Source organism: Triticum aestivum, chromosome 6A (genome assembly GCF_018294505.1).
Source record: "Triticum aestivum cultivar Chinese Spring chromosome 6A, IWGSC CS RefSeq v2.1, whole genome shotgun sequence".
Taxonomy (NCBI): Eukaryota; Viridiplantae; Streptophyta; class Magnoliopsida; order Poales; family Poaceae; genus Triticum; species Triticum aestivum.
Window position 1 is genome coordinate 596,548,180 of NC_057809.1, and position 22,369 is coordinate 596,570,548.

The window sequence follows — 22,369 nt, forward strand, 5'->3', positions numbered from 1 at the left end:
TAATGTGTCTTGATCTAAGAGAAGTTGTCTTTAGGCCTAATAAACCCGGACGGAGGGAGTAGCTCATGGCGACGGCGGATGCGAGTCGGCCCAATGGGCCTGCACGCTGTCGACACCCAACTACCGCTCCGCCTCACCCACCCCCGTCAATATCACCGGCGGCGGCGCCACCCACTCACCGTGGAAACCCGTCGGCGGCTCGTCCCCGTCCTTTACCAGGAGCCGGCGCTTCTGCACGTGCTCCTCGACGAACCACCCGGGCTCGTTCCGGTGCGGTCTCCACAAGGCGCGCAAGCAGGCGGCCCCCGGCGGCCGTAGCAAGCCCGCCTCCCCGCCGTCCATCCGCCGTCTGGGCCCGAAGCGAATGAATAGCCGGAAGTGCGCCAGCAGGGCCCTGAGGCCGTCCCCCGCGGCGCAGCAGTCGCAGCACCTGAGGCGCGCGGGCGGGTTAATTACCATGTCCACGGCCGGCGAGCATCCCGGCGAACAAGCTGTACTTTATCAGTTCGGTTGTGGAAGTTAGTGTAGATTTTCTTGTTTGGTTGTGGAACCTCGCACGGGGAATTTAAATCCCACGATTCCAACGGGATTTGTGTAGTTTTTCTTGTTTGATTGTGAAAGGCGATACTTTATCAGTTCTGTTTCCTCGCCGGAAATCAGCTGCTTGGCATTACCAATAATTATCAAATACTCCGTAGGGCGTTCCTTTTCCTTAACGATGATGCTATATCAGTTCTGATTCCGATGAGATTTGTGTAGTTTTCATTGTTTGGTTGTGGAAGGCGGTGATGCTATATCAGTCATGTTTTCTCGCCGGATAATCAGCTGCTTGGAATACCAATAAATATCACCGGTGAGTTGGTTCTCATCTCTATCAAATAGTAGGGCGTTCCTTTTCCTTGACGATCATACATTGTACAGGTTAAACAAAACAATCGTTACTAGGATTGTCTCGCTTAAGTTGTGTGTATCTGGATATAAGCTGAGCGTAAATTCATGGGTTTTGGGCTTATAAGACTATGCCGAGTATTAAAAGAACAAAACACAGCAAAGACAATGGGCTCAGCTTATATTAACATATAAGTAGACAATGGGCTCAGCTTATATGAACATATATATAAGATGAGAGTGACAAAAAGTATGCTCGCCTACAGAAAATGCTCGGCATATACCACAAAAAGAGCACGACTTACATAACCATCCCGGCAAAGGTTCGTGCCACGTGACGATCACGGAGGTGGTTGATGGCTCCGTGACGGTGTTGCCTATAAGCTAAGTGTATCTATGAACAGGGGCGGAGCTGGAGCTAATGTTTCCCTGATGCACTACATGCATTAAATGAAGGTGTATTTCACAGTTTGTAACACAAATTGCCAAACATAATAGAAATCGATTTGTAAGCACAAAATGAAACAGTCAAATTGCTTAATGTAAGGCTAAAGCAAAGTAGAAAATTACTTTAAAAGGATGTCTTGCATTCCCAAATTCCAAAACAGATCATCAGACATCAAGGTTCAGTAACCTACATGACTAAAAATAGAATTAAAACTTTTAAGTAGAACATAATGCCAAATAATATCAAATCATATTGAATGATAATGTTCTATCAATCCTCTTGCCTCGATCATATTGAGGCTATGTTCGGAGTCCCTCCGCTCCACGATTCCTCTCCTGAAGTAGGCGGAGCTGCAGTGGAAAATCGCGAAGCTAGGAACTAGGTGCTCCACAGATCCTCGGATTTTGCGGAGTTGGTTGATTGCCAAACAAGCTCTGAATCTTCTCCCAACTCAAGTCGTCTTGAGCATCTTATAATGGTGCCTTTCTTTCGAGAGAAAACTTGTCTATACTATCTGCATTTAACAATTAAATTACAGATGAGACATAAAAAATTGTGAAGCCAATGAAATATACCTAATTAGAAGTTTCCCTTCTGGATAATATCTGGCCTTGGAGCTATATTCTTATTCATCACATTATATAAATTTTACTTGGAGCGTCTTGTGCCATAGTTTTGTTTGCTTGTTTTTTCTTAGTTTTCCATAATCATTGTTTGCTGGACACAGTTTTTGAAAGAGACACACATTCATCATGATTTATTAGAATACAGTATGTGCTTCACTTATATTTCTTGAGTTAGGCAATTGCTCAAGAGCATGGCGGTGATTATATTTTATAGAAATAATTGCCCTCTCATGCTTCACTTATATCGTTTTAGGAGTCTATAAATAGGAAGTGGTAATGTGCACAGGTTATAAGACTAGTCCAAGAATGATAGCTATATAAGAATGATATAATGTAAATTTGCATGTAGATCACTGAATAAGAAACATGTGATTTGATTGTATCAGTGTCATAATATGAAAGGGTATTAGTTCATGGTCCTTGGTTAATAGAAATATCAATATTAAAATTTGTTGTGTATTACTCCCTTCGTTTTGAATTACTTGTCGCAGGTATGAATATATCTAGATGTATTTTAGTTCTAGATACATCCGTTTCTGCGACGAGTAATATGGAGCGGAGGGAGTACTCATTTAAGTGTTCGTCATGCCATGACAGGGAAGTTGGAGCATACTTATACCTCGTTGAAATCATTTGTGTTGTTCGAATCAGGGGAGCGCCATGATTAAATCCTTCCAAAACCTCCTCCCTGGGGCATGCAAGTAGTACTTTATTTTTAGGGCTAATAAAACTTTTACAATAAGTATAAAGTTAAATAGAAGGGAAATTTTGTCGGGGAAAAAAAGGCTGGGACGCCTTTCGTCGCTCATCTTTAATCAGTAGGCCATCTGATCATCAACAATCGTGAGTGATGCAGCGCACGGAGGCAGACAATGGCGGGTCGGGGCGGCACGTAGAGCTGTTTCCGTTCCCGTGACCGCAACATTACATGGCCATGGTCACCGGAGCAGCACACGGCTGCACTTGAAGCCTGTCGTGATTAAAATCTGTGAGGATTAACAAAGGCTCCGACAACGGCACCCGGCAGTTCGCTGTAAAATGCCCCGATGCACGCAAGACTGAAAAAAGAAAGCGACAGAGAAACGGATGGCAGTGAAACTGAAAGAGACGGCCACGTCTCATCGTTCGGTCGACCAGAATCGAACGAGAGCCAGACGCAGAGCAGTAGCAACAAAAGCGGCCGGATCACGACGCGCTCTGCCACCATCGCCGGCTCCACGATCCCTTCCCGCGTACTCCACAAACACCGATGCTCCCGTGCATGCATTCCAGAGGTCGGCCGCTTTTCAAGCAAAGCTGAGGCGCCACGTCGTTCAGGTCCTAGACACTCGTCTCCATAAAAATCTCGCCTACTGAAGCTCGTCCCTATAAATTTAGGCCAACCCGCTTCACTCAGGTTTACAACTCACAGTCTCCCAAACCATCGCAGAGTGACACCAAATCCTCCGTCCCCTCCACGCACCCGACTTCAACTGCACACGCTCCTCGATCTCTCATGGCGACGGTGGCTGCGAGTCGGCCCAGCGGGCCAGTGCTGTCGCCACCCAACTGCCGCTCCGCCTCACCCATCCCCTGTCACCGCCGGCGACGCCACCCACTCGCCGGGCAAGTCCGTCAGCGGCTCGTCCCCGTCTTTCACCAGGAGCCGGCGCTTCTGCACGTGCTCCCCGACGAACCACCCGGGCTCGTTCCGGTGCAGCCTCCACAAAGCGCGCAACCAGGCAGCCGCCGCCGGCAGCAGCAAGCCCACCTCCCCGCCGTCCATCCGCCGTCTGGGCCCGAAGCGAATGAACAGCCGGCAGTGCGCCAGCAGGGCCCTCGCGCCGTCCGCCGCGGCGCAGCAGTCGCAGCATCTGAGGCGCGCGGGCGGGTTAATCCCCAGGACGAGCAGGCTCTCCACCATGTCCACGGCCGGCGAGCGTCCCGGCGACAAGCTGTACTTTATCAGTTTGGTCGTGGAAGTTAGCGTAGATTTTCTTGTTTGGTTGTGGAACCTCGCGCGGGGGATTTAAATCCCACGATTCCGACCAGATTTGTGTAGTTTTCTCTTTCTTTTATGGTTGTGATGAAAGGGATACTTTATCAGTTCTCTTTCCTCGCCGGAAATCAGCTGCTTCGCATACCAATAATTATCAAATAGTAGGGCTCTCGCGTTACTTTTCCTTAACGATCATACATTGTACGGGTGTAGACAAAAGATTGTCTCACTTAAGTTGCCGTGTATTTGTATGTAAGCCAAGCATAAATTCATGGGTTCTCGGCTCCTATATGTTGAGGAGTAATGCTACACGTACAAACGAGTTACAAGATTTTACAAAAAGGGTTAATTTGATTGGTCAACAGATGGGGAGGCGGCTCACCCCCCTGAAAATCAGGGGGGCAAGTTTATGATTGGTTAGTAGATGGAAAAATTCCTAGTCAGCGTGTAATTGCGTGTAACTCTTTGTATGTTTAGCATTATTGATATGTTAAATATTAAAAGAAGAAAACACGGCAATGACAATACGCCGAGCGTAAAGCGTTCTCGGCTTATAAGCCTATACGCCAAGTATTAAAAGAATAAAACACGACGAAAACAATGGGCTCGGCTTATATGAACATAAGCCAATAGTGATAAAAACATATGCTCAACTTACAAGAAAAGCTCGGCATATACTACAAAAAGATCATAGTTTACATAACCAACCCGGCAAAGCTTCGTGTCACGTGGCAATCATGGAAATGGTTGACGGCTCCGCGGCGATGTTGCCTATAAGCTGAGTGTATCAGTGATAGGCTCCGCTTATGTGATATGTAAGTTTTGAAGAATGAAAATCAACATTTAAATGGGATGGGACTCTAAGGCCATAGTTCCGACGGTAGGGTTGCATTTCCTACCGTAAGAAAAAAATCGATTTCAAATACAGTAGTTTTACCAACTTACTGCTGAGAAACTTAGCGGTAGGAGTGCACTGCCTCCGCCAGCCTTTTCGACGGTAGGATTGCATTGTCTACCATAGGTTTTCCCCCTCCCTACATACAATAGGGTTTTTTTTTGGAAGAGGAAGGGGGGTTGAGTCCACGTCAGCCCACCATCCAGTTGACCGAGCCTGCCGCTAATCCTACCGCCAGTGGCCTTAGCGGTAGGCCGTCTACCCTACAGCCATCGACCCCGGAGGTAGAAAAAGGGTCAGATCCATATTGTTATTATTTTGGAACCGGGGTCAAATCTTGCTCAACTATCAAAAGGGTCAAAACAAGTTTGGCCGCACACGACTGACCTTAAAGCCCGTCGTTATTAAATCTATGAGAATTAACTGCATTTGATGGCTCAGTTTTTTCTAAGTATTATTGGAATGTTGCAGTTTTCTAAATTACAACGGTTTAAATTACTGTAAGCTGTTTGGCAACCCAAAAAACTATGGTATTTACAACTGTAGTATTGCCAAAGCCATAGTATGTCGGCTACAGCCGCCTCCAAACATACAAGGATTCTCTACCTCCTGCCGGCGCCGGTGCCGGTCCGTCCCGTCTCCGGTGGCCCTCCATGGAGGCGGAGTGGATCTCGGCCCTTGCCGGTGGGAGGGCACCGTTTTTAGATCTGCTTTTTAGCTTTATTGGTGTCCTGTTCAGGAAGGCGAGACGGCGGCGGCTCCCTGAAGATGGAATAAAGGTCTCCCCGCCTAGCCCCCGTTTCGGTTATCTGTTTAGTATCACCGATGGGCGTGTGGATGTGCGTCTCGGGCGGATCTGTCTTTGGTGGATTTGCTCGGATCTGTTCATCGTTTCTCTTCGTTCGTGTGTCTTCAGGTTGGATTCTTTTGATCTACAATCTTCATCTGCGGCAGTTGCTGTTCTGATGCGTTGGTTTCATGGGGCCTTAGCACGACGACTTGCCGACTATCTACTACAATAATGTTTGCCCGACTCCTGCGAGGGAGGGGCGATGGCAGCGGCGCGCCTTCGGTTCGCTTCAGTGCTTGTAGTCGTCGCCAGTTTGTCTACGGATCTGGATGTAATTTTTATTATTTCTAGTGTTCGTTGTACTATCATGATTAAAGATGAATAGATTAGAAGTTTTTCTCGTAAATAAAAGCCATAGTACGTATTTTCGCTGTATTAAAAAAAACCACAATCCCTTTTAAAAAAAGAGCAAGCAAGAAAACAAATCTATTCGTTATTGCCTTCCTCGCTGCAGGCCGCCGCTCTTGTTTGAGATTGTCAGCCATGGACAAGCCAAGAGAACGAAAAATGATGTCTATGGTTCTTCCGCTTGAACTCCTGGTTCTCTCTTCCTATGCCCCGTGCGCATCTGGTCAGTCCTCTGGCTAGCAATGGTCGTGCTAATGGCTGCAACGCGAGTCCACAAGAAATTGCTGGCTGAGCATGTACATGCTAGTTGCGTGCGGTCATATCGGGCCGTACGTGTGCCGCGCTGTCATGCTGCGGCCTTGCTTGTCGCTGCTGGCCACGCATGTGCTGCTGCCGACCGCCGCCCGTGCCTTCGCTCGCCGCCCTAGCCGGCTCGCCACTATGCGTCACTGTTGGCCAAGCGCAGCCGAGCCGGAGCGCCGGCGCAATATTCCGGTGCCGCGGCTGATGCCCAGCATGCCGCCTGGTCTGTTTGTGCGCGCATGACCGTTCAGTTTGGAAGGCAAGCTAAGGACATGCATGTTGCAAGTGTGAAACGGCTATCTAGCTAACTTACGTCGTTGTAAATGAGCACCAGCCAAACACGTCATAGTATTCTCAATACTATAAAATACTTTGATATGTAAAAACTGTGTGGTATCTAGTTTTTATAGTTTAAAATACTATAGTTTTTCAATACTACAGTTTTTGCACTACTTTGTTGTCAAACGCAGGCCTTATCAATGATGGATACGACTTGCCTGCTTCCTTCCCATGCTCTCATTCGTGGTCCCACTTCATCCTACGGCTGTTTTTTTTTTTTCTAATCTAATCATCTTCTCCCCTGATTTTAAAATGATAGGACCGGGTCATATTTTATTTCAATCAAATTAAGCCTCGTACACGGAAGCACGGATGGGCACGCGCGGGAAGCAGGCAAGTCTCGTCCGTCAGTGATGATCTTTCGGCACTCGGCAGTTCACAGTAAAATGCGCCGATACAGGTAAGAGCAAGACAGAAGAATGAAAGCGAAAGAGAAACGGATGGCAGTAAAAGAGACGGCTACGTCTGTTCGTGCGGTCGACCAGAATGGAAGGAGAGCCAGATGGCAAACGCGGAGAGCAGTAGCAACAAAAGCGGCAGGATCACAGCGCGCTCCAGTGATGTCTGAGGTCGGCCGGCTTTCAAGCAAAGCTGAGGTGCCACGTCGTTGAGGTCCTCACCAATCACCACCCATGTCTTGATCCGAATGTTCCTACATACTCGTCTTTATAAAGATCTCGCCCACTGAAGCTCGTCTCTATAAAAATCTCGCCCACTGAAGCTCGTCTAGTACTCTCAAAGTCTTACCAAACCACCGCAAGTGACACCAAAACCTCCGTCCCGTCCACGCACCCGGCTTCAACTGCTCACGCTCCTCGATCTCTCATGGCGACGGCGGCTGGCAGTCGGCCCAGCGGGCCTGTGCTCTCGACACCAAACTGCCGCTCCACCTCACCCACCCGCGCCAAGCTCGCCCGCGGCGACGCCACCCACTCGCCGGGCAAGTCCGTCAGCGGCTCGTCTCCGTCTTCCACCAGGAGCCGGCAGTCCTGCACGTGCTCCTCGACGAAGACGAACCACCCGGGCTCGCTCCGGTGCAGCCTCCACACGGCGCGCAAGCAGGCGGCCCTCGCCGGCAGCAGCAAGCCCGCCTCCCCGGCGTCCATCCGCCGTCTGGGCCCGAAGCGAATGAACAGCCGGCAGTGCGCCCGCAGGGCACTCGCGCCGTCCCCCGCGGCGCAGCAGTCGCAGCACCTGAGGCGCGCGGGCGGGTTAATCCCCAGGACGAGCAGGCTCTCCGCCATGTCCACGGCCGGCGAGCGTCCCGGCGACTTTATCAGCTTGGTTGTGGAAGCTAGTGTAGTTTTTCTTGGTTGGTTGTGGAAGGCGATATTTTATCAGAGGTGGGGGAACCTCGCCCGTGCAAATTAGACCCCACGATTCCGACGAGATTTGTGTAGTTTTTCTTGTTTAGTTGTGGAAAGCAATACTTTATCAGTTATGTTTCCTCGCCGGAAATCAGCTGCTTGGCATACCAAAAGTTATGACCGGTGATATGTTTCTCATCTCTTTATTAAAATATAAATAGAAGGGCGTTCCTTTTCCTTAACGATCATACATTGCATGGGTGTAAACAAAAAAATACCATTACAAAGATGGTCTCAGTTAAGTTGCCGTGTATCTGGATATAAGCCGAGGCTAATTAAGCGTTCTCTGCTTATAAACCTATATGCCGAGTATTAAAAGAATAAAACACGACCGAAAACATTGTGCTCGGCTTATATGAACATAAGCCGAGAGTGACAAAAATTATGCTCGGCTTTAAAAAAAGCTCAGCATATACCACAAAAAGATCACGGTTTACATAACCATCCTGGCAAAGGTTCGTGTCACGTGGCAATCACGGAAATGGTTGAAGGCTACGCGGTGATGTTGCCTATAAGCTGAGTGCATCAGTGAGAGGCTCAGCTTGTGTGATACGTAAGCCAAGTATCCGATAAACGACCCTCAGCTTATACTTTGCATTTATTTTTGCAAAACTCTTTCTTAATGAAAAGGGTCTTTTTAAGTTTTTTCATTGCATTTATATTTGCTTATTGCATTCCAAAATGACTTTTCAAATATACTCTACTGACAAGTAATTGGTTAATTACGCTTATTTGTTAGCATCATATATTACAATGCATGGAAATGACATGACTAAACATATGGAACCATACAAAAAATACCACTAGTTTATTCCAGAGTCTAGAGATTAACAACTAAGAGTTTAAATGCCAATACCGCAGGAGTCACCCTATAAATTAAATATTACAAAACAAAGACATTCAAATTATCTAGATTTGACTCAATCCCTGCATGGTGTTGGCATTCCTAACATATTATGGGGTGAACCTATGTTTTGTGGCCTGATATATGTGTCAACAACTTCTTAATTTGCATACGTCAAACATCAATAGCATTTACTTCATATTGGATCACATAGTTTGCCCTAAGACATTTAAACTATGACAAGGCAACATGGTCATGCTACGAGTTCATTTCATACACTAAAATATGACTAAGGCCTCTTTTGGTTCATAGGATAGGAAAATCATAGCAATAGGAAAGTCATAAGAAATGAGATGACATGTATCTCAAATCCTATGAGTAGGAATAGGAAAGGAGATGCTCTTTAATTCACCATCATAGGATTTTTTCCATTGAGTCTAGGCTAATGTTTATTTTCCTATGAAATGTGAAGGATAGGAAGAATTCTTTCACAGGAATAGGATTCCATTCCTACAAACCAAGGGGCTCTAAAGAAATCTTTCCTATAGAAATCCTATCCTATGAAATTCGTACAAGATTCCTCTAAACCAAAGGAGGCCTAAGGCAAGTGGAATCAACCTAGTTGTATTTTAATGACCAACAAATAGAAATTGAATATATATATATGAGAAAAATATATTTTTTGTCCCTCAACAAATAGAAATCAATTATATATATATATATATATATATATATATATATATATATATATATATATATATATATATATATATATATATATAGGGTATCACTATTCTAACTCTGGGATCAAAATAACTATTTGGATCACGGTTGGCACTATAAGGAGCCGTGGAGATGCTCCCGAACTCAGAAATTTCCACCGAACAGAAAAAAAAAAATCACCACCACCCCCGCTTACCTTATCCACACTCCCGCATCCCCATTCTCCCGCGGATCCTCCCCGCCGCCGACGCACTTCCATCTCCCCCAGCCGCCGCTGCCGTGGTTCCTCCGCCGCCCCTTCCCTTCACCCACCTTCCCGCAACCTCTCTCAACCCTCCCAACAACCCGCCAGCCAACCTCCGGCTGCCGCCCACCCGCCGGCTTGCCGCCGCCCCATCTCCTAAGGGCGCGCCGCCGCCCTGCCTCCTCCTAAGGGCGCTTCCTCCTAGCGTGTCGCCGCCCCAACTACTTCCGGTTCGAGGCCACCGCACCACCTTTTCCGGCGCATGGCACCCGATCCAGACGCGCTCCACCCGCCCACCCGGTCCCCGCGCTCTTCCCACCGGCTCCCTCCGGTCCAGAGGCGCCTCCCACTGCCGCCCGAGGCCACCGAGCCCCACCCCTTAGCCATCCTCGACCCCTGTCCCTGCCGCGCCCGTCGGCGAGGTTAACGGTGAGATCCCTCCACGTCCTCTATACTCCACCTCCTTAATTTTCCTTGGATTTGATCTTAAAGAATGGGGCAGTAGCTCCGGTGGCTTCTCTTCAGTCCATGAACGAGGTTGCTCATGGCACGCACGAGCTGGGGAGGCTGCAGTTTTGCGGCGCGTACACACAGTTCGTCGTTGGCCTGTGGCATCATCCTGCTGGTCAGCGACCAACGGAGCTGGCCTGAGGCGTGGTCTTGCTCGCCGGCGCTAGGCGCAGCTCGGCTGGAAGGAAGAAGGAGCCTGTGAAGTTCGGCCGGTGAGCCTATGCAGTCCGACGACGCATTTGTGCTTGTGTCCTGTTCACGGGCATAGCGTGTGTGATGGTTGTGTGCACACGACAGCCACAAGGTGTTAAGAGAAACCAAGCTAGAAGCATAAGGCAATACCTTCATACGCGTGTGCACGCAAGAAAGACACAGAGAAGTTCAGGCAATATGATGATGCAGGAGCGGCAGCATCAATGGCAACTCGAGTAAATTTCTCATGGTCATTCGAATAAAAAATGGCAGCGACTTCGCGGTGGCCGGCATCTAGAATGCTTGGTCAAAACTAAAGTCTGAGTGTTGCTAGGTACATTCGGATTAATACATTTACACTTTTCTTCAGGAAGATATTTGTAAGTCTGAACATGGTGTTCCTTTCTCTTCAGGAAGGTATTTGCTTTAAAAAGAATACATTACGTCAGTCCAATTGTATTCTTCTTCAGTTAAGAAAGATGAAGTGCACTAACATATGTAGGCCTGGGATGCATCCATGTATAATTGTATTAAAAAAAGGAAGGATCAGTCTGGGTGGATGAGAAGTTCAAGTTGAACTCTCCTCTACTGACACTTTGATTTTTATTTGAGTGTTGCTATACACACGACATGCACTGGATGATTTGTGCATGATCGTACTGATCCAACTGTACATGCGGTAGACCAAGTGGAGACCGTCCGGCTGCGATGTATCGACTGCTTAGTAGTTCCGTTTTTATTTCCAAGTATTCAGTTTTTAGATGTTCTACTACAGTCTCTGAACAAAATCTGATATTGTTTCACCCGCTGATCCTTTTTACAGTCCTTGATCAGCAATCACAATTTAATTTTTACAATTTCTACATTACACAAAAAATAGAGCATAGAAGCTCAAAATTTGAAGCAAAAAAGCGAGCATTTCTTGAAGACAAAAGATGTGGATGCGAAGTTCATATTCTCTGCCGCAAATAGTTCAAATATTCGCTTACGGCAAAACACACACATTGGCTATCCAAAAAGTAAAGAGAAGAACACGCAAAAAATCATGAAGCTCAAATTTAAAAATAGAGAAGTCTAAAGTTAATTAAAAATAATCTTTGCTTCTAAAAAATAAAATAAAAAGTTTAGATTTAAATAGCAGAGCAGTTGGATGTTTATTAAACCACTCCTAGCAAAAACAAAAACTAAGAAGTTCAATTTTAAATAATAGAATAGTTCGATGTATATTAAAAACTCAGATTTTCTCGTTACTAAAAGAATAAAACCAAGAGATCAATGTATATAAAAACTCACTTTTTCCTCATTACTAAAGAATAAACACAAAGAACTTCAATTTATAACAGTAGAGTGGTTTAATCTTTTTTACAAAACTCATATTTCTCCCGTTACTAAAGAATAAGCCAAGAAGTTCAATCAAAAATAACTTAGTAGTTTAAAATATATATACCAACAAGAAAATAAGCGTCACCTAGATAATATTAACTCTAGAAGTTTAAATTTAATACATTGGAGAGTTCAAAGAAAATGTTATTGGTGTAAAATAACTCATGGATTTTTCTTGTTCTTGAAAAAATATAACTAAAAAGTTCGAATTAAAATAACTCCAATTTTCACATTTCTAAAAATACACAATGAAGTTCAAATAAAAAAAAGGTAGAGAAGTTCAATGTCTATTAAAAACTCAGATATTTTCACGTAACCGAGAGAAGTTCAGATTGATAACTGTGAGAAGGTCGCGTACTACACGGTGTGCATTTTGTATTGAAAAAAGAATGAAAAAGCAAAGGCTGGAAGTTTTTGTTGCTAGAAGAGTAGAAGTTCAAGTGCTCGGCACGAGAAAATTCAAAAACTCGTGTGGGAGAGGTTGAACCAAAATATGTGACAGAAATTCAAGGTGAAAACAGTGGGAAGTTCAACTACTACATGGAATGCGTTTCAGATAAAAATATAAGAATAGAAACCAAGAAGCCTAAAAGGTTTGTTGAAAGAAGTTCAAGTACTTTGTCCGGGGAAGTTCAAAAATTCTTGCGAGAGAGGTTCACCATATATTTCCATGTTCGAAAACACACACAAAAAATGTGTTTTAAAATAATTCTCTCAATCCACAAAGAAGTTTCAGTTATTATTTGGGAGCAATTTGATTTCAGAAAAAAAAATCAAATTGTAAAAATGGAAAATTTTCATGTACTACATGGTGTGTGTTTAATATGAGAAAAATTGTTTTAAAGAAAACTCAGATTTTCCTTGTTATAGAAAACTCAGATTTTCCTTATTATTAAAGAATGGAAACAAGAAGTTCAAAAATTAAATAACAAGAAGTTTAACTTTTAAAAATAGAGCGCTTCAAATTTTCATAAAAAAGATTAAGAAATAAAACCAGGAAGTCCATATTAAAAATATGGAGAAGTTCGATGATTATATAAAACTCAGATATTCCTCATTATTAAAGAATGGAAACAAGAAGTTCAAAAATAAAATAACAAGAAGTTCAACTTTTAAAAATAGAGCGCTTCAGAATTCATAAAAAAATATTAAGAAATTCAGATTAATATTCATAAAAACTCTGATATTTTCACATAACCGAGAGAAGTTCAGATTGATAACTGCCAGAAGTTCACGTACTACACGGTGTGCATTTTGTATGAAGAAAAAGAATGAAAAAGCAAAGGCTAATGATTTTGTTTTTAGAAGTTCAAGCGCTCGGCCCGATAAAGTTCAAAAATTGTTGTGAGAGAGGTTGAACAAAAATACTTGACAGAAGTTCAAGGTGAAAACAGTGGGAAGTTCAACTACTACACGGAATGCATTTTAGATAAGAATAGAAAACTAAAAGCTTAAAAGGTTTGTTGCAAGAAGTTCATGTGCTCTGTCCGGGGACGTTCAAAAATTATTGCGAGAGAGGTTCACCTTATATTCCCATGTTCGAAAACACAAAAATATTTATTTTTTTGATTTTTAAAATAATTATCTCAATCCACAAAGAAGTTCAATTATTATTTGGAAGCAATTTGATTTCAAAAAGAAAATAAAAAAATTCAAATTATAAAAATGGAAAAAGTTCATGTACTACATGGTGTGTGTTTAATATGAGAAAAATGAATAAAAAGGCAAGGTCCAAATTTGTTGTTGTCATAAGTTCAAGTCCTCGGCCGGAGAAAGTTAGAAAAATTATTTTAAGAGAGGTTTGTACAAAAGAAATATCATTTGTGTAACACCGACGAATGGATGAGAAAATTACAAACAAAAATACGTCACAGAAGTTCCACGTGAAAACAGCAGGAAGTTCAACTACTACGCTGAATGAATTTCAGATAAAAATTTTAAAATCGTCACGAGTATCAAAAAATGGTCAACACGGGAAAGTTGCGTGTTTACAACAGCTTTCCATCGGTATATCACTTGCCCAATTCCGGTGAGTGCATGGAGAGTTACGACCAATGGATGGAGATCTACAAGCAAAAAAATCACGTGAAAAACAGAATGAAGTTCAGGTACACGCGCCGAGAAGTTCAGGTTCTTCACGTGGTGCATTTTCGAAGAATCTGTTTCGCGATATAGGCAGAACGAATGATCCCGCCGTTTTCGAAATTACTTGAAAACGGCTAAGAATCAGAGAAAATCATCAACATGAAAGAGTTTCGAATTTTCTGTAGCTTTTCAATGGTATATTATTTGCCCAATTCTGATAAATTTTGTAGAAATTACGACAAAAATTCGTTTTTTGTCATTTTTGAAACTGACTTAAAACCGTAAAGAATTGGGAGAAATAATACATACCAAAAAGTTTCGCATTTGTTCAAGCTTTCCAACGCCATATCGTTTGCTGCATTCGGACGCACGGTTAAAAAATTAGCTCGAAAATACGAACTCAGTAGGACTTGGACCATTTTCTAAATTACTCTTAAACCATTCAAAATTAGAAAACAACTTTCAAGATAAAAAAAGTAGCACATTTTCATAAGCTTTCCAACGCCATATCATATGCCTCCATTGGATTAGCCGTTTAGAAATGACATCGAAAAAACGAACTCAGCTGTTCAGTTTATGAAATTTTACATTTTTTCAAATTACTCTTTAACCATAGGGAATTAGAGAGAACTTTCAACATGTGGAAGGAGCGGTCTTGCAGCAGCTTTCCAACGCCATATTATATGCCTCATTCTATAAACGGTTTAGTAATGCGATTGAAAATACGATTCACGTTTTTTGTACGAAGAAAAAACGGTTTTCAAAACTGCTCTTGAACCGCTTATATTTTGCCAAAAATTTAAGTTGGGTCATGATATTGGTGTCCATAGCTTTCCAACGGTATATCACAAGCTTCATTTCGGCAATGTTGGCGGAAGTTCAACCTAGTTCACAGGGAAGTTCAACGTACTACTAGCGGGGCAGGTCAGGTTATGATCAGAATATTATTGTGATCCCGTGATCAGAATAGTGTTTATATATATATATATATATATATATATATATATATATATATATAGTTCACAATTATTGTTTGACAATACAATAAATCCCACTGTTAACATACCCATAAGAGAAAACTGCCATGGTCTACCCCCCCCCCCCCCCGAAGCCGATCAAAGGGCAGGACGACATGGGGCCCACTGATCGGTTTTTCATTTGAAACCGGGCGAGGGAGGATCAAAAAACCTACAGCGCTTTCATGTGGCCCTACTATATCTATACAAGGTAAGTGTAAGGTGGAAAAATCTAGTACATAACTCTGATGTGGATCTTCCTTCACAAACAAGACTATGGTGTAGGAAGGTTTTGGATTTCTAGTGTGAAACCCCTAGTTCGATGCAACAGGAGGGAATATTGGGAAGACTTTAGCTCAATTTTGGTTTTCCATGTTTTTTTGAACGATGGGGTTTCCATGTTGTTATGACCTACCTAACACAAACAAAGAGAAAATCCCCATTGTCTACCCACTTTCGAAGCCGATCAAAGGGCAGAACGATGCGGGGATCACAGATTAGGCGGTTGTTTAGTGGATGCTATTTGCTCATGCTAGATTGATAGGAAGGAGCACAAAGAAGAAGAATATCAAATTTTATACTACAAGGGAAGATAATGGAGAAATAAAAAATACTTTGCGTATTAATTAAGAAAAGAAAGAAAAAGAATACTAAAAAGAATATGAAATGTAAGATGAGCTCTAAATTTCGGGCAATCGGCCTATACGGGGCTTGCCTGTTAGATATTCGGCTTAGAAACAGGATCGATACTTAGTGAAAATTTTCACGCGCCATCCCACCCCCCCTCACTCCAAAATCACCCAAACGCACCGTACGCCGCCCCCGTCGCCCAGCTCCTTCTCCCACAGCCGCACGCACCCGCAACCCTCCCAACTCCTTCTCCCGCCGCGTGCCCCGGTCCTTCTCGAAAGTAGAACAAGGTTGTGGAAGAACAACTTCACCTTGCTGCTATAAATTGTACATCACAAATGTTGAAGAAACAACTTCAACGTATTGTACTAGATATTTCTCTAGAGGCCGAGATAGGGCCGATATAGTTGCAGGAGTTTAATCCAAAACTCCAAGAGCACAAGATCTAGTCCAAGATCCTAGATAAAAACACCAGGTTCTACTATAGGTATCGGGGGTGTACATAGTCTGGTTACAAAGTAGAGGTGAAGACCTCTATTTATACGATGTTGGGAAGCCTTCACATCCCACTTCTACTTACTAGATGTCTCGTTGCACCAATTGCCGCACATACCAGCTGTAGACAAGAAATTAAGTGAACTATTTGAAACATAAAATAGAAGTTAAGTGAACCATTGGAAGTATGTTTCTCTTGAATAGTCTGAAAGTGGTATGCTTGTATTGCATTTTTTTCTTCCCCGTACATTTACCAATGACAAACAACGATTATGTTTGCCGGTCAGGTCAACCCAACAACTACATCAATAGAGAGGTTCACCGCACTCCTCACATGGCACGTCACCTGAACTATCAAAACCGGAGACTCTTACTCGGAACAACCAAGGAGACTCGGGACCATTCGGGCAGACCACGGGGTTCAAATACTAGGCAACTGAAGCCAACTGGAACTCAAAAGCAAAGCAATGTACGAATAACATTATTTGCCGACCAGATCAACCCGAACATCAGGGTCGATAGAAAAAATGACCATACCCCCATGGGACATCACCTGAATTGTCAGAACGAGGGATTCCTTGTCGAAACATGGACGCACCTAAGCACCATCAGGGTGTTGGAAATATGCCCTAGAGGCAATAATAAAAGGATCATTATTATATTTCCTTGTTCATGATAATTGTCTTTTATTCATGCTATAATTGTGTTATCCGGAAATCGTAATACATGTGTGAATACTTAGACACCAACATGTCCCTAGTAAGCCTCTAGTTGACTAGCTCGTTGATCAACAGATAGTCATGGTTTCCTGACTATGGACATTGGATGTCATTGATAACGATATCACATCATTAGGAGAATGATGTGATGGACAAGACCCAATCCTAAACATAGCACAAGATCGTATAGTTCGTTTGCTAGAGTTTTCCAATGTCAAGTATCTTTTCCTTAGACCATGAGATCGTGTAACTCCCGGATACCGTAGGAGTACTTTGGGTGTACCAAACGTCACAACGTAACTGGGTGACTATAAAGGTATACTACGGGTATCTCCAAAAGTGTCTGTTGGGTTGACACGGATCAAGACTGGGATTTGTCACTCCGTATGACGGAGAGGTATCACTGGGCCCACTCGGTAATGCATCATCATAATGAGCTCAAAGTGACCAAGTGTCTGGTCACGAGATCATGCATTACAGTACGAGTAAAGTGACTTGCCGGTAACGAGATTGAACGAGGTATTGGGATACCACGATCGAATCTCGGGCAAGTAACATACTGATTGACGAAGGGAATTGTATACGGGGTTGCTTGAATCCTCGACATCGTGGTTCATTCGATGAGATCATCGAGGAGCATGTGGGAGCCAACATGGGTATCTAGATCCCGCTGTTGGTTATTGACCGGAGAGCGATCTCGGTCATGTCTACATGTCTCTCGAACCCGTAGGGTCTACACACTTAAGGTTCGGTGACGGTAGGGTTGTAGGGATATGTATATGCAGTAACCCGAATGTTGTTCGGAGTCCCGGATGAGATCCCGGACGTCACGAGGAGTTCCGGAATGGTCCGGAGGTAAAGAATTATATATGGGAAGTCTTGTTTTGGTCGCCGGAAAGGTTTCGCGCATTATCGGTATTGTACCGGGAGTGCCGAAAGGGGTCCGAGGGTCCACCAAGGGGGTCCACCTGCCCCGGGGGGGGCCACATGGGATGTAGGGGTGTGTGCCTTGGCCTATATGGGCCAAGGGCACCAGCCCCAAGAGGCCCATGCGCCAAGAGATAAGGGAAAGGAAGAGTCCTAAAAGGGGAAGGCACCTCGTAGGTGCCTTGGGGAGGATGGACTCCTTCCTGGCCGCAGCCTTCCTTGGAGGAAGGGCCAAGGCTGCGCCCCCCCCCCTCTCCCTTGGCCCTATATATAGTGGGGGAAGGTAGGGCAGCCACACCTTGAGCCCAGGCGCCTCCCTCTCCCTCTCCAACACCTCCTCCTCCTCCTCCGTAGAGCTTGGCGAAGCCCTGACGGAGTACTGCAGCTCCACCACCACCACGCCGTCGTGCTGCTGCTGGAGCCATCTTCCTCAACCTCTCCTTCCCCTTGCTGGATCAAGAGGAGGAGATGTCACGCTGACCGTACGTGTGTTGAACACGGAGGTGCCGTCCGTTCGGCGCTAGGATCTCCGGTGATTTGGATCACGTCGAGTATGTCTTCCTCATCCCCGTTCTTTGAACGCTTCCGCGCGTGATCTACAAAGGTATGTAGATGCAATCCGATCACTCGTTGCTAGATGAACTCCTAGATGGATCTTGGTGAAACCGTAGGAAATTTTTTGTTTTCTACAACGTTCCCCAACACAGGGCACACCAGAGAGCACCCACATCCGTGTCCCCATTCGGTCTCGATTAGATAAACTTAATTATCATGAACTTAGTCTAATTTTTTTACAATATGTCTTGTAGATCAAATGGCCAACATAGTCCTCAACTTCAACGCGTTCCTAGAGAAAACCAAGCTGAAAGACGATGGCAGCAACTACACGGACTGGGTCCGGAACCTGAGGATCATCCTCATAGCTGCCAAGAAAGATTATGTCCTACAAGCACCGCTAGGTGACGCACCTGTTCTCCCTGCAGAACAAGACGTTATGAACGCTTGGCAGGCACGTACCGATGACTACTCCCTCGTTCAGTGCGGCATGCTTTACAGCTTAGAGCCGGGGCTCCAAAAGCGTTTTGAGAGAACGGAGCATATGAGATGTTCGAAGAGCAGAAAATGGTTTTCCAAGCTCATGCCCGGGTCGAGAGATATCAAGTCTCCGACAAGTTCTTCAGTTGTAAGATGGAGGAAAACAGTTCTGTCAGTGAGCACATACTCACTATGTCTGGGTTGCATAACCGCTTGACTCAGCTGGGAGTTAATCTCCCGGATGACGCGGTCATTGACAGAATCCTTCAGTCGCTTCCACCGAGCTACAAGAGCTTTGTGATGAACTTCAATATGCAGGGGATGGAAAAGACCATTCCTGAAGTATTTGCAATGCTGAAATCAGCAGAGGTAGAAGTCAAAAAGGAACATCAAGTGTTGATGGTGAATAAAACCACTAAGTTCAAGAAAGGCAAGGGTAAAAGAACCTTCAAGAAGGACGGCAAGGGAGTTGCCGCGCTCGGCAAGCAAGCTGCCGGGAAGAAGCCAAAGAATGGACCCAAGCCCGAGACTGAGTGCTTTTATTGCAAGGGAAGTGGTCACTAGAAGCGGAACTGCCCCAAATACTTAGCGGACAAGAAGGCCGGCAAAACGAAAGGTATATGTGATATACATGTAATTGATGTGTACCTTACCAGTACTCGTAGTAGCTCCTGGGTATTTGATACCGGTGCAGTTGCTCACATTTGTAACTCAAAGCAGGAGCTGCGGAATAAGCGGAGACTGGCGAAGGACAAGGTGACGATGCGCGTCGGGAATGGTTCCAAGGTCGATGTGATCGCCGTCGGCACGCTACCTCTACATTTACCTACGGGATTAGTTTTGAACCTCAATAATTGTTATTTAGTGCCAAGCTTTGAGCATGAACATTGTATCAGGATCTCGTTTAATACGAGATGGCTACTCATTTAAATCCGAGAATAATGGTTGTTCTATTTATATGAGAGATATGTTTTATGGTCATGCTCCGATGGTGAATGGTTTATTCTTAATGAATCTCGAGCGTAATGCTACACATATTCATAGTGTGAGTACCAAAAGATGTAAGGTTGATAATGATAGTCCCACATACTTGTGGCACTGCCGCCTTGGTCACATAGGTGTCAAACGCATGAAGAAGCTCCATGCAGATGGACTTTTAGAGTCTCTTGATTACGAATCATTTGACACGTGCGAACCATGCCTCATGGGTAAAATGACCAAGACTCCGTTCTCAGGAACAATGGAGCGAGCAACCAACTTATTGGAAATCATACATACTGATGTGTGCGGTCCAATGAGTGTTGAGGCTCGCGGTGGCTATCGTTATGTTCTCACCCTCACTGATGACTTGAGTAGATATGGGTATGTCTACTTAATGAAACACAAGTCTGAGACCTTTGAAAAGTTCAAGGAATTTCAGAGTGAGGTTGAGAATCAACGTGACAGGAAAATCAAGTTCCTGCGATCAGATCGTGGAGGAGAATACTTGAGTCACGAGTTTGGCACACACTTAAGAAAATGTGGAATAGTTTCACAACTCACGCCGCCTGGAACACCTCAGCGTAATGGTGTGTCCGAACGTCGTAATCGCACTCTATTAGATATGGTGCGATCTATGATGTCTCTTACCGATTTACCGCTATCTTTTTGGGGCTATGCTTTAGAGACTGCCGCATTCACTTTAAATAGGGCTCCGTCGAAATCCGTTGAGACGACACCGTATGAATTATGGTTTGGGAAGAAACCTAAGCTGTCGTTTCTAAAAGTTTGGGGATGCGATGCTTATGTCAAGAAACTTCAACCTGAAAAGCTCGAACCCAAGTCGGAAAAATGCGTCTTCATAGGATACCCTAAAGAAACTATTGGGTATACCTTCTACCTCAGATCCGAAGGCAAGATCTTTGTTGCCAAGAATGGATCCTTTCTAGAGAAGGAGTTTCTCTCGAAAGAAGTAAGTGGGAGGAAAGTAGAACTTGATGAAGTATTACCTCTTGAACCGGAAAATGGCGCAGCTCAAGAAAATGTTCCTGAGGTGCCTGCACCGACTAGAGAGGAAGTTAATGATGATGATCAAGATACTTCTGATCAAGCTCCTACTGAAATTCGAAGGTCCACAAGGACACGTTCCGCACCAGAGTGGTACGGCAACCCTGTCTTGGAAATCATGTTGTTAGACAACGGTGAACCTTCGAACTATGAAGAAGCGATGGCGGGCCCGGATTCCGACAAATGGCTGGAAGCCATGAAATCCGAGATAGGATCCATGTATGAAAACGAAGTATGGACTTTGACTGACTTGCCCGTTGAGCGGCGAGCCATAGAAAATAAATGGATCTTTAAGAAGAAGACAGACGCGGATGGTAATGTGACCATCTATAAAGCTCGGCTTGTCGCTAAGGGTTATCGACAAGTTCAAGGGGTTGACTACGATGAGACTTTCTCACCGGTAGCGAAGCTAAAGTCCGTCCGAATCATGTTAGCAATTGCCGCATTCTATGATTATGAAATATGGCAAATGGACGTCAAAACGGCATTCCTTAATGGTTTCCTTAAGGAAGAATTGTATATGATGCAGCCGGAAGGTTTTGTCGATCCTAAGAATGCTGACAAGGTGTGCAAGCTCCAACGCTCGATTTATGGGCTGGTGCAAGCATCTCGGAGTTGGAACATTCGCTTTGATGAGATGATCAAAGCGTTTGGGTTTACGCAGACTTATGGAGAAGCCTGTGTTTACAAGAAAGTGAGTGGGAGCTCTGTAGCATTTCTCATATTATATGTAGATGACATACTTTTGATGGGAAATGATATAGAACTCTTGGACAGCATTAAGGCCTACTTGAATAAGAGTTTTTCAATGAAGGACCTTGGAGAAGCTGCTTATATATTAGGCATCAAGATCTATAGAGATAGATCAAGACGCCTCATAGGTCTTTCACAAAGCACATACCTTGATAAGATATTGAAGAAATTCAATATGGATCAGTCTAAGAAGGGGTTCTTGCCTGTGTTGCAAGGTGTGAAATTGAGCTCAGCTCAATGTCCGACCACGGCAGAAGATATAGAAGAGATGAGTGTCATCCCCTATGCCTCAGCCATAGGTTCTATTATGTATGCCATGCTGTGTACCAGACCTGATGTAAACCTTGCCGTAAGTTTGGTAGGAAGGTACCAAAGTAATCCCGGCAAGGAACACTGGACAGCGGTCAAGAATATCCTGAAGTACCTGAAAAGGACTAAGGAAATGTTTCTCGTTTATGGAGGTGACGAAGAGCTCGTCGTAAAGGGTTACGTCGACGCTAGCTTCGACACAGATCTGGATGACTCTAAGTCACAAACCGGATACGTGTATATTTTGAATGGTGGGGCAGTAAGCTGGTGCAGTTGCAAGCAGAGCGTCGTGGCGGGATCTACATGTGAAGCGGAGTACATGGCAGCCTCGGAGGCAGCGCATGAAGCAATTTGGGTGAAGGAGTTCATCACCGACCTAGGAGTCATACCCAATGCGTCGGGGCCGATCAAGCTCT

General features: G+C 44.5%; 1 protein-coding gene and 1 long non-coding RNA gene across 3 annotated transcripts; both read left to right on the forward strand.

Annotated features, from left to right (window-relative positions):
- Nucleotides 1-7,295: 7,295 nt before the first annotated feature.
- On the forward strand, nt 7,296-8,204 carry LOC123131217 (uncharacterized). The gene has a single exon (XM_044550940.1). It carries the CDS (start codon nt 7,501-7,503, stop codon nt 8,044-8,046), a length of 546 nt encoding a protein of 181 aa, XP_044406875.1. The 5' UTR covers nt 7,296-7,500; the 3' UTR covers nt 8,047-8,204.
- Nucleotides 8,205-9,772: 1,568 nt separating this feature from the next.
- On the forward strand, nt 9,773-11,009 carry LOC123131218 (uncharacterized). 2 transcript variants are annotated; one of them, XR_006464104.1, is made up of 2 exons: nt 9,773-10,282; nt 10,356-11,009. It is a non-coding gene; the product is annotated as an uncharacterized lncRNA (long non-coding RNA). The 2 variants fall into 2 exon arrangements; XR_006464103.1 differs by having other exon boundaries at nt 10,359-11,009.
- Nucleotides 11,010-22,369: the final 11,360 nt, after the last annotated feature.